Source organism: Mycetomoellerius zeteki, unplaced genomic scaffold, assembly GCF_001594055.1.
Source record: "Mycetomoellerius zeteki isolate Tzet28-1 unplaced genomic scaffold, Tzet1.0 scaffold109, whole genome shotgun sequence".
Lineage (NCBI taxonomy): Eukaryota > Metazoa > Arthropoda > Insecta > Hymenoptera > Formicidae > Mycetomoellerius > Mycetomoellerius zeteki.
The window spans coordinates 9,980-22,036 of record NW_017256007.1 but is presented as its reverse complement, the minus strand read 5'-3'; the positions used below and the strand labels follow the sequence as shown (position 1 = coordinate 22,036).

At 33.7% G+C, this 12,057-nt stretch overlaps 2 protein-coding genes across 7 annotated transcripts; one reads left to right on the top strand and one right to left on the bottom strand.

The window, feature by feature from the left end:
• The first annotated feature begins 712 nt into the window (after positions 1-712).
• Positions 713-6,997, top strand: ATPsynC (ATP synthase, subunit C). Of its 4 annotated transcripts, none has more exons than XM_018452812.1 (5): positions 713-727; positions 1,539-1,632; positions 1,763-1,864; positions 4,303-4,408; positions 6,269-6,997. In XM_018452812.1, exons 2-5 carry the CDS (start codon positions 1,588-1,590, stop codon positions 6,430-6,432), a joined length of 417 nt encoding a protein of 138 aa, XP_018308314.1. In that variant the 5' UTR covers positions 713-727; positions 1,539-1,587; the 3' UTR covers positions 6,433-6,997. The 4 variants fall into 4 exon arrangements, with proteins under 4 accessions (XP_018308314.1, XP_018308297.1, XP_018308306.1 ...); XM_018452795.1 differs by lacking the exon at positions 713-727 and adding an exon at positions 737-953; XM_018452804.1 differs by lacking the exon at positions 713-727 and adding an exon at positions 737-976.
• A 2,189-nt stretch (positions 6,998-9,186) lies between these two features.
• Positions 9,187-11,413, bottom strand: Ada3 (transcriptional adaptor 3). 3 transcript variants are annotated; one of them, XM_018452661.1, is made up of 2 exons: positions 11,219-11,413; positions 9,187-10,653 (listed from the first exon to the last, which is right to left on the bottom strand). In XM_018452661.1, the coding sequence occupies exon 2, from the start codon at positions 10,535-10,537 to the stop codon at positions 9,197-9,199; it is 1,341 nt and encodes a 446-aa protein (XP_018308163.1). In that variant the 5' UTR covers positions 10,538-10,653; positions 11,219-11,413; the 3' UTR covers positions 9,187-9,196. The 3 variants fall into 3 exon arrangements, with proteins under 3 accessions (XP_018308163.1, XP_018308145.1, XP_018308154.1); XM_018452643.1 differs by lacking the exon at positions 11,219-11,413 and adding an exon at positions 10,917-11,125; XM_018452652.1 differs by lacking the exon at positions 11,219-11,413 and adding an exon at positions 11,025-11,125.
• Positions 11,414-12,057: the final 644 nt, after the last annotated feature.

Below are 12,057 nucleotides of genomic sequence, written 5' to 3'. Positions count from 1 at the left end.
TCCAACAGTTGCAAAACAAACGTTCTGCTGAACGCAGCCTATAATCCGGTTTTAATCTCAAGCAATGTCTTAAGGCTCATCTACATAGAAGTCGTAGATGGTCGTAAAGCCCAAGACACAATGCGAGGGAATAGCGATAGCGATAGGAATAACACAATTTCAACTTATCAAAAATCGGATATATCGATTGACATATTCCATTAGAGCTAAAAATATAGACCAAACAGGTACAAGAGCTCACTGAGCGCTCAATGGGTGCATTCAGTACTACAACCGCTCACTGAGTGCTCAATGAGCGCTTGCATCTTATTGGTATATTCCCTTAGAACTAAAAATATAGACCAAACAGATACAAGAGCTCATTGAGCGCTCAGTGAGCGGTCGTGGTACTGAATGGCTGCGTTCAGCAGAGAAAGCAGCTTTGCAACTGTTGTAAAATTCTTTAATATGATTGGTTTATACGTTTAGATCTGTAAGGAACCAAAAGCAAGAACCAATCGTATTGAAGAATTTTACAACAGTTGCAAAGCTGCTTTCTCTGCTGAACGCAGCCAATGCACCCAATGAGTGGTCGTGCTTCTGGATGCACCCATTTAGAAAATCCCGTATCTTGCTACTGGTTGGTCGTTGATCGTCGTTGGTCGATATTCGCGAGTTCTGACTGGCTGCTGCTATTCCGCTTTCTGCTTTTCCGTCGAGGTGTGAACGCGCCCTAAACGTAGTCAGGGTACATACGTAGGGAAACAGCGAATAGGTGCAAATAGGAATAGATTATAGCACGGAAGTCGGTTTGTTTCATCGGTACGTCGGTAGCTGCGATCGAGATAACTTTTCCCCTCCTTCAGGCGTTTCGTATACGCTCGCTTCCACTCATACTCGTTTTAACATTCCAAGGTTCGATTCTATCTATCGTCTCTTCGACCGACACAGGCCGACACGACACTTGTTCCGTGGTAAGTGTGGCAGTCTGCTGCAGGTCAGTAAAAGTCTTTTGACGGTCCATAGTTTGCGTTTTACATTTTATTGCATGGAAAAAGTTCGCCCCTTGTATATACATTTTGTCATGTCATTTATCGAGAATGCTAATTAATTGAATATAAGTTTCAATTGTTCATATTTTATTTGTCGGTCAATTGTGTGGAACGAGAGCGAGAAAGAGAGAGAGAGAGAGAGAGAAAGAAAGAGAAAGAGAGGAGAGCGCGTGCGGCCATTTTCTATCATAAAGTATACAAGTTTACCGCTCCGCGCCCGGCATTTATCGTCAAGATTAAGCAACGTACGGTATTCGCGTATCCGAAATTGGCCTCAAGTTTGCCCAAGGCGTGCTCCGACTTTGAAAACTTATTCGCGAGAAATCTGTTCGGCACAGCCGCACAGAGTACAACGGATTGTGCGTTACGTAATATTCAGCGCTCAACAGCGGACAAGTTCACAATTGTACGGCGCGTGCGATCGTCTTGTCTGCGGCCAGTTTCACACACAAAGGTCGTACTTTCTGCTGATCTTGTAACAGTCGGTATTTTCGTACCAATTTCCAGGTACCTTATATTGCGTTTCGCGAGACACCACACTACAGGAAACGTCATCATGTACGCCTACAGCCGATTCATCGCGCCTGTCGCCAAATCCACCGTGAGTAAAAAGAAAATGAAGGGAAACGATTCAGCCACAATTTCATGACCAAAGTTTCTGCGTGTATTATGTAATAATCTCCACTGTGTTTGCACATCTTTTCTTACTTTTTTTTTATCCTGATACACAGCTGGTCTCTGGTACCAAGACCTATCTGCGGCCACTAAGCAGTGCCGTCATCAACCATAGCCAGTACTTACGGCAGAATCAAATTCAGACTCCCGTCAGTTTGGTGAGTGTTCTTTTTTCTCTTTGTACATTGCATAACTTTTCGAGATTAAGGTTACATAAGTGACTAGTATTGCCGTTTGAGATTAAGTCTTGCAGCTTGACATTAATAATTTTAAAATTTTATATCTTTGTTATATAAAAATAAGAAAGAATATATGTATAGCTTACTATTGTTGATTATCTTATATCTGTTGCTATCAATGTAGATAAATTTTGATCTTGGTAAACTTACTTTTTATTTCTCTGAGAACTAAAAAAGAATGAAAAATATTATAAACCGAGATTATAAAGTTAATCTATATTAATAGAAGTAGACATTGGGTTTTCCATTTGATGACACAAGTTGACATAAGCATTGTTCTATCTTTGTCACTCTCTGAATGTCAAGAAGGATAGAATGACGCTTATGTCGACTTGTGTCATCAAATGGAAAGCACCCAATATTGTGATCAAGATGATAGCTAAAAGGCCCAGTTCCACAACTCACATAAATCACTTAACTCTTAATTGAGGTTCAATTTTATTCATTGTCTCTTTCCAATTCTAGAAAGAGATGAGAAACAAGTTGAATCTCGGTTAAGAATTAACTGTGAGTTGTGGAACTGGGCCTAAGTTGTATAATAATTATATATTGAATTTACGGATTAAATGTCAACACTTTATTACATAGAATTAGATATCAAGAAATAGAAGATCAATTTGTAACAAATTTAATAACATTAGAATATTTTATAAATTATTATTGGATATTTTGTATTCAGTATTTGCAAATTTAGTTGCATACACTATTGTACACTCATGCATATTAAAGTTGTTTCACAATGATTTAATTTAAGAGTATAAAAGTAAAATGCAAATACTTTGTTTTATAAAATATTTTATCAAACAGTACAATAAAGTGTCGAGAATTTTACGGTTTAATCAATTTCTATATTTATATTCATCATGCACGTGCGCGCGCGCGTACGCGCGCACACGCACACACACACACACACACTATACATTTTGGTAAATATCTAGTTTAGGTGATATCTCACCGATTTCAATGTCCTTTAGATATGTTGTAGAGGAGAGTGTCCTAAGTGATTCCCCACAAGAATTAAGTGGGGGACGGCATTGGTTTAGAAGATATGGTAAATTAAAATTTTATAATACATAGAAGATAATATTGGCATAAGAATATACTTTCACTCCATCTCCCCCCTGCTTCGGAATGCACAACTTCCACACGAAGCGACTCCCACCTCACCCCGGGTGCTCGACTTTCCAAAATAATATGGTAAAGCTTGGAAAGTCGCAGGGGGTAAGGTGGGGTGAAAGTCGCTCTACGTGAAAAATTGTGCGCCTCGAAGCAGGGGAGGGATGGGGGGAGTTGCTTCGCGTAGAAGTCGTGCGTCCTTAAGCAGGAAGGAAGGTGGGGTGGGAGTCACTTCGCGTGGAAAGTTATAACATTATGACTCCAGATAGCAACGTGTCTATCTTGTTGCTGGCATGTTGCTTGCTAAGTATGTGTTGCTATCAGAATTGCAGTAACTGAGTCCTCATTTGTTGGTAACTTGATGCCTTCACGATATGATAACATTGAGTAGCAACTTGCCAGCAATTTGCCAACAATTTTAAAATAGTCATCATCAAAATTCATACTATTGCCATCATGTTGCCATAATAATATTCAGCATTATACATACAATGCTGTCATATTGCCGACAACGCAAGATAACATTGACATAGCTATCTTGCTGTTAAACTGCTGGCAATACATATACACATTGTTGTTTGCATGTTGCTACTGCATGTTGCACAATGTCGGTATATTCGAAATCGTTGAAGACAAATCTACGGTAAGTTGCCAGCATCACAAGCAATCACAGATTTGTGTGATTTTGCTGAGACATGCTTTACTCTTTGGGGACTTTATTATGAAACTTCAATTTATTATATCTTCTAAATCAATGCCATCCCCCCACTTAATTCTTGTGGGGAATCACTCAGAATACTCTCCCTTACAACATATTTAAAGGACATTGAAATCGGTGACGTATCACCTAAATTAGATATTTATCTACATTTTTACATCAATGTCTGCACAACTGCTTTAATGTACACTGATTGTGTCTAATCGAATTTATCATAAGTATATATGCATATATTTTAAAGCAATTTTTTACTTACTTCTAATATTTTGTTGAAATATATTTCAATTAGCTATTAATAAATTAATTGATTATCAAATTAAATATATTGATTATATTTTATATTAATCTTTAGTTATAGTAAAATTGAAAAATCAAAACCGTGTTGTACACTTAAGTATCTATTTTATATAGGCGTACTTCTACAATTTTGAACATACTAAAATTATAAAACAAACTTGTTAAAAATTATTCTATTATGAATATATATAAATGTAAATTAATATCTGACTCTGCTTTGGCGCAGTTACCTATTGCGCGTAGCTTCCAAACTTCTACAGTCAGTCGTGACATTGATTCTGCTGCGAAATTTATTGGCGCTGGTGCTGCTACTGTGGGAGTAGCAGGATCTGGTACGTATCTGCAAAATTTTATATAATTATCAACTATCAATCAATGCAATTTGACAATAATAGCATGAAAGATAATAAAAATATAGTAATAAAATTTTGTGCAGTAATAATAAGGCATATTTATTTATGAATGATTAATTTGAATTGATCATACAATTTTTTTCTATTTAATACTAATTTTTTAACACTTATTATGTCTAAGAATATACATATTCTTAATGATACGTCTACTAACTTTTTTTTTTATTAATAAGAATCCTTGAATTAGAATAATTTTCTTTCAAATATAATTTTAAAAAATTAGTTACATCGTTATTAATGTCACGGTTTATATATATTTTTTAAATGTTTTTTAATGCATTAAATTTTCTTTCTTCACAGATTTATTGTTTATATTAAAATGAGAGATCAAACTGTTTTAAAAGTATAGATTAAGGATGGTATTCATAATCCGTTCTTATTTTAAGATCATCTTAAGTAATATCTCAAGATGATAATGCAGTCCTCTGATTGGCTTATGACATCGTAAGACTATACTTAAGGAGGTTCTCTCTCGCGTTTGATGAAATATAAGACAAGTCTATAATATAGATGTAATACAAGAAATAATCATATCAACAATATCTAGAAAAAATTTCATTGACTTTTGCTGTACCATTTTGAAGATATTTAATTCTAAATTTGTAGAATTTTACATTACAAGTAAATGTATAACCTTATTCTGTAAATATTTTCTCTTAAATTGAAATCTTTCCATATAAGACAGAAATTAAAAAATGATTATAATTACAAAGTAAACCCTTACGTTCGTTCAGGTAAAGTTTCATCTAAATTGACTGTACCATTTGAGAGAAATTTATGTTTTTCAATGAAAAAAATCAATTGTCAAATGGACGATGCGTCTGTGGTAATGTACATTTAATGTAATAAGTAAAAATATGATAAATTTATAATAAATTTATAATAATTGTTAATTTATACATTTTTAATTCAGATTAATTAATTGTACTTAATTTATTATATTTAAGGTGTAATAATAAATAAATATCATGTTCGTATTATTTCGTTTCCTGCTATTGGTACTAACGTCAAATGAACACCTTATAACGTTTATTTTATCATTTTTAAAATATTTAATAACATATAAAATTAACAATGAATATGTATAATGACATTAGTAAGTTAGATATTATTGATAACATTTTTATATAATTATTTTAATCGTTTTACATAATTTTACGAATATTGTGTCTAAACTGTCTATTGATTAGGAAGAAAGACAAGAACTTCTTTAAATATAAGAATCAACTATGAATACCGACCTAAATCTCTTTTTAATAGATTGTAAACAATAGAAAAAAAATTTATTGAATCATGTGCATATCATATTTTGTTATTTAAATTTACGTTATATTTAAAGAAATTATATATTATAGGAGTCGGTATTGGTTTGGTTTTCGGATCCTTAATTATCGGTTACACACGTAATCCCTCCCTGAAACAGCAAGTTTTCAATTATGCTATTCTTGGATTTGCGCTATCTGAAGCAATGGGCCTCTTTTGCTTAATGATAGCGTTCCTTATACTATTTGCCTTTTGAATCCTGTTTCCTGAAACATCCCTTCTCATGGAAGTGAAGTTATAACATGATCTTATTTGCTGCATATATGTTATATTAGGAAAATATATTTACTTATTCGCCTTATATTATTCTGATATTTCATTAAGTAATATGCGTGTATGTAGATAGTTATATAATATATTGTATATATATTCACTCAAATATCCGTATCCTCTCAATAAAATCACTTTGTCATGGGAGATATTCATTCTGCAATAGTCAATGATTTGCTATTCCAGGTGCTGGAATTGGATCTGTATTTGGTTCGCTGATCATTGGTTATGCCAGGAATCCTTCCTTGAAGCAACAACTATTCTCATACGCTATCTTGGGCTTCGCTTTATCCGAAGCCATGGGTCTATTTTGTCTTATGATGGCTTTTCTGCTTCTATTCGCCTTTTAAGCCACGATATCTGCATAAGATATTGCTGATATAGTTTTAGTGCGTCACTGCCAAGACAGCATCGTCTAGCTCTATGGTAAAGGCGATGACTGTCTCTGGTTGCGCGGGATGCCATGAAATCATTAGAGAAGCTCGGATTTTTCATGATTCGGTAGGATGCAACGGCGCGACAATGAGGAAGAAATAACACACATCGTTGTACGAACCGCCGTAACTCCATCCAAGTCTTCAGCTTGTTTATAATAATTTCATGGCCTATTGTCTCATGTAGCGTATAACTCACATTGTTATGAAATAATGAATTTCAGTATAACAAATGAATAAGACATTGAAAGTTAAAATTACAAAAAAAGAAAGCGACAGTCTCACCCCGCAAACCCATATACGCACGTACGTACTGTGTTAGAGTGTCCTATGTGACATAGTACATTTTTCGATCTTTTTGTCATCCGAGGAATTCATCATTGTTATGCCGCCATATACACACGTTATTGAAATTATTCTTAACGAGAAAAAAAAACTGTACAGTAATACCGAATAAACATCTTTGTCGTGAAATCATGAATTCTTGTACTTCTTTATTATTTCCTTTTCTGCCGATTTTCTGTGTCCGAAGACATTTTGTTTTCATGAATTGTAAATTCAAAAAATAATTACTTTACCTTTGTTTATTATCTTTTATTTATGATTTTTGTTTTCTTTACCTTTAATTTGCGTTCCCTGAGCGTCGTATGATGTTTTTTCAGTAATATCAATATGACGCTCCGCTTTTCTTGAGACATTACAGTGCCTCCAGATTACCGCTCTCAAAAAAAGTAGAGATTTCATTTAAAATCTTGTTCCATCTTTAAGATGAAATTACACGAAGCTCGATTTCTTGAATGATAACATACAGTCATGCCTGCTCTGATCTGATGTATGATAGAATTCATTCATACATTGAGCGCTGCCAATCAAAAGAAATAATTGCTAATTTCATAGTTATTTGTCAAACGTCAGACTGTATGCATCAAAGCAAGCATAGCAGCATGCATGCTTATCCAAGAAATCGAGCATCGTGTGATTCCATCTTTACACTCTCTCTTGAAATTACATATTTTTGGAGGATGGAATAGGTGTGATGTCTTTTAATTTTTTTGCGTAGTGTGTTTTATTTATATTTTTTTATTAGAGGTGCGTTTCATTTGGCGCTTACACTCTCACGAGAACTATTTGTCCTTGTTTAACATTTGATAAACGACTAGGATGAAATGATTCCATGAGCGTTGCAAGCGTCAGCAAGTGGAAACGCACCCTAATATGATGATATAACGATTAACTTATATTATTATTTCTATTACAATTTTTTATTAGCGCATTAAAGATGGTTTGATTAAAGGTTAAAATGTGTGCCATTAAATTACAGTGTTTATTTTATTATTATACACAGTGTTTGCTTCAACTAAAGCATTTAAAATATTTCTGTTTTTAATATAATATGATAAAATACTAAACGGAAAAATTGTTTCAAAGAGAGAAATATTATCATAGGCAATGTAATTTTGCATGCTTATCATTTTATAAGATGTCAAGAGCGCACTTCAATTTTTTTAAATAAAATGATTTTTTTTAACACAATATAATTCCTTTTATTATTTTGCACATGAAAGTGTCAAAGTAGAATTATCGAAAAATCAATAATTCACAAAATATTTTATACTATATATTCTAGCATATTCTGACAAATAAAATGCTAAAATAAAATATAAAATATCTTTTAAACTATATTGATTTCTTGATAATTTTATTTAGTACTTATATTTGCAGAATAACTAAAGGAGAGTCATATAATGTGAAAAATTCATAGAATTCTATCTGAAAGTAATATTGAACTCATGTAAAATAATAAGTATGAAAAAAATATGTTAATATTTTATGATAATATTAGTTCCTCCGAAACAATTTTTCTGTTTCATGTTTTATCATTAATGAAAACAACAAAAATTTTAAATGCTTGAATTGAAGGAAACATCCTGTACAATCAACTTATAATATAAAACAAGCCAATCAAAATCCAATTTGGCTCCTTGGATTATTCCTGTTTCTTTTTTATTTTTAATATTTATAAAATACAATGATAGTGCAACAGACCTACTAGAAATGTTATGCTACTTGTGACTAAATAAAGATTTTTTAAACTGAAATATTTATACGGCAGATTATTTAATTTTTATCATCAAATTATTGCCATCAATCATCTAATAATGATAGACTTTGCCAATAAATAAACTTTGTCGCGTTTTGTGTAACGATTCACAGGATGTGAAAATTCTTATCTCGCTGCAAGAAGCTTGAGCATAATGGCAGTAGAGGGGAGACAACCAATCAAATGTTGTATGTATTATCAAATTAATTTACACAAGTTTAAATAAATTTTTCGGAAAAAGGATTCTGTTATATTTATATCAAATTGTTCAAACTTGGAGTTTTTTCAGTATTACAAATAAATTTAATCTCGTAATGTTATGCCGAAGAAAAATATATGTTTAACTTCGGTATATACATACTATTACATTACTAGCTTTTAAACTATATTTACGTTGCACAAATTAATTTTTATCATAATATAATTATGCATTGATTTCTCCATATAAACTCCGTTAAACCTATATATTTCTTAGCATAAGAAATTCACGATTCATAATATTATTACAACCATAAAATATCAAAGATCCCAATAAATATTTTTTTACAATCATTACATAATTTAAAACATATTTTTAAACTATTTAGTAATATTTAATTGTTCTAAAAGATTCTCCCTTTCTCGAAGACATGTCCATGCTTTCTCATGATCCTTTCTCGTCAATGGTACTTTTCTCTGTTTCGCCAAGGTCAATTTCTTATAATGTTCTATCACATCATTATCTGCAACATTAATTTTCCGTTTCAATGCTTGCCTCTTGCTCTCTTCCTGGGCCAGATTTAATAATCTCTTCAGCTGCGTAACATTATGATTAGATAATACAAAAAGTTCTTGTTGACATCTTTTAATTTCTGCAAGAATCTCATCATCCTCTTGATTTTTTTTTTGTGCATCAGGTTCCAAGATACCTTGTTCGACCAATTCTTTATGCATTCGTAACTCCAAATTCATGGAATTCTGGATAGTTAGATCTCTCAAGACGGGCGGATCTCCATCTCGGAATAATTTGTTCTCCATGTTATTATTTGCAACATATACGTTCTCTTCCAAAAGTGCAGAAACCAGTCTCTGAGTAAGAGGTCCTGCAATACTATTAGTCTTTTTATCACCTTTGGATATCAAGTGTGACATATCTGTGCGATTCTTCTTCTTCTCTCTGTTTGAGTTGGATGCATCTTCTTCTTGCAATAAATCGTTATGTGCCCACATTAAGCTGTAATGACGGCCTAAAGAAGGAATCTTCTTGAATTCACTTATGTCCCCATGCGTAGCAATTAATTCTTCCAATAATTTAATATCATCAGGCATGATATCAGTGCAATAGGAATCCACTGATGCCCAAAACTTGTTGGGTGTATCATTTTTCGGTAAGAGCAATTTTGGTACATCAGACTTAGATCCTTCAATTCTTGACATTTCATGTAAAGTTGGTACTACCTGACTGGTTGAACTTCCTACTGTCTTCTGCTTAAAGAGTTTTGTATGTAAAGGCGACTGACTTTTAGTGTTAATCTCCTTTGGTTTAAATTTCTCCTCGCGTATCTTCTTGTCAAGTAGAGAGAGGCTCTTACTGCTCTTTGATCTTCTGTCTTTACGTTCTTCCGCCGAAAATAAGCTGGCAATCTCATCTTGAAGTGTACGATGCCGTACAACAACTGCTGACAAGAGTGTCTCAAGCTCTAGTTGCAGTGTATCAAGATCATCCATTACAACACCTTCTTCTGCTGTACGCTTTAAGATACTAGTGTATCTTGGCAGATGTCGACTATTATCAACTGTTTTTAGAAGAAATTGAGAAGTTGTTGGTTCCGGTATCTCTGAGCTTACATCCGAATTCATTGTTGAAGATTGTGCAGTCTTTCCAGATTCACGTATTTTAACGACAGCTTTCTTAGAGCTCTGCTTCCCTTTTCCAGACATATTTGTTAATGGATTGTTCAACAGCAGAAAATAATTAAATTGTTGCTTCCCATAGAAAGGCTATTATTTTTATAATTAATTTGCAATAGCCTCAAATGAATAATCTTAGGTTACATCTGCAATTATAATTATTGAACATAATTATTCAACATTCGTAAAGTAAATATTAATAATTATCGGGTACTTTCTATTTAGTGACATAAATCGGCATAAGTGTCATTCTGTTGTTACAATCAGAATGCCATGAAAAATAGAAGGTTTGAGTGTGTCGACTTGGGTCAAAATTCTACTGATTAAATGAAGAAAGCACCTAATATAAGTTAAATAATAATTATAAGAAGTAAGGAGCATGAAAGTCAATGGCTAGGTGTTGGCTTACATGTCCTTTATTGCTTATTATTATTCAGAAAACCGTTGTCATTTTACAGATTATAAATTTCATTTATTTCATCTTGCTTTTTGAGCATAAAATATCAATATCACGTACTGCTAAACTGTTGAATAATAGTAAAAAATTATACAAATCGTCGTTTAGGTTATAGATATCACCATGTTGGCTTCACTACTTCACTTTAGGCCAGTGTTGCCAGGTGCTAACGATGCTAACTGCTAGTGAAGAAAGTGTAGTACCAACCAAAGACATAGGGTACTTTCCATTTGGGCTGCGTTCGGAAATATTACCTGAGTGCCCCGTGTATCACCTTAAGCTGGTTCTACAGTTCGCTCAATTAATGCCTTCCCAGCCTATGATATCACGTCCACTAGTGAGACATCGCGTTTATCTTCTTGGTTGTTTTCATGTTCATGGCCGTAGTCGGACAAACCAAACTAGCCAATAGAGATTGGAGAAACTCGTGTATTGTCGATAATTCCATAGACATAGTATCTCTAGACTGAACGTTCGAGGAATGGGGGTAGACCCTGCATAGAAAAGGACGTACTGATTTTGGTTTCTGCGTTCTCTCTCGTTTCGCGCATGCGTCTACTAGAGAGAGGGGACGAAAGAGGTGATGGGAGAAAATAACAGTACCGGAATCGTCGTGACTCTCGCCTGCGAGGTCATTTACAATTTAGAAGAAGAAGACGAAGTACGACGCATGCCGTGGCCCAGTTAGATCTTAAGCCCAGTGTCCACGATGCTAAAAATCCGTCCGAGATCTCGGATGAAGAAAGAACTGACCAATCGCATTGATCATGTGACTAAATTGTTTAAATGTAATTGGTTAATTCTTTCTCTCTCCGAGATCTCGGACCAATTTCTAGCATCGTGGACACAAGGCTTTAGACTTAAAAAGGTACGTATTCTTTGTTAAATATGCTTTTTGTGTTGTAAGTATAAAAGTACGTATCGTTTGTTAAACATGAGATTTATGTTTAAAATTAAAATGATAATTGTAATTTTATAGACTGCGTAGGATGACTTATGGCTCCTACACACTGGACGCGGAAAAGCTTACCGCGCGGCAAAATGCGACGCGGTAACCAATGAACATGTTAGGAACTGTAAGCTTATTGGCTAC

What these genes read in the sequence shown, in the direction of transcription:
- ATPsynC (XM_018452812.1), top strand. Translation starts at nt 1,588, where the DNA reads ATGTACGCCTACAGCCGATTCATCGCGCCTGTCGCCAAATCCACC. An exon ending in CGCCTGTCGCCAAATCCACC is followed by an intron (nt 1,633 to 1,762) that starts GTGAGTAAAAAG and finishes CCTGATACACAG; the next exon opens with CTGGTCTCTGGTACCAAGAC. An exon ending in TGTGGGAGTAGCAGGATCTG is followed by an intron (nt 4,409 to 6,268) that starts GTACGTATCTGC and finishes TTGCTATTCCAG; the next exon opens with GTGCTGGAATTGGATCTGTA.
- Ada3 (XM_018452661.1), bottom strand. Translation starts at nt 10,537, where the DNA reads ATGTCTGGAAAAGGGAAGCAGAGCTCTAAGAAAGCTGTCGTTAAAATA.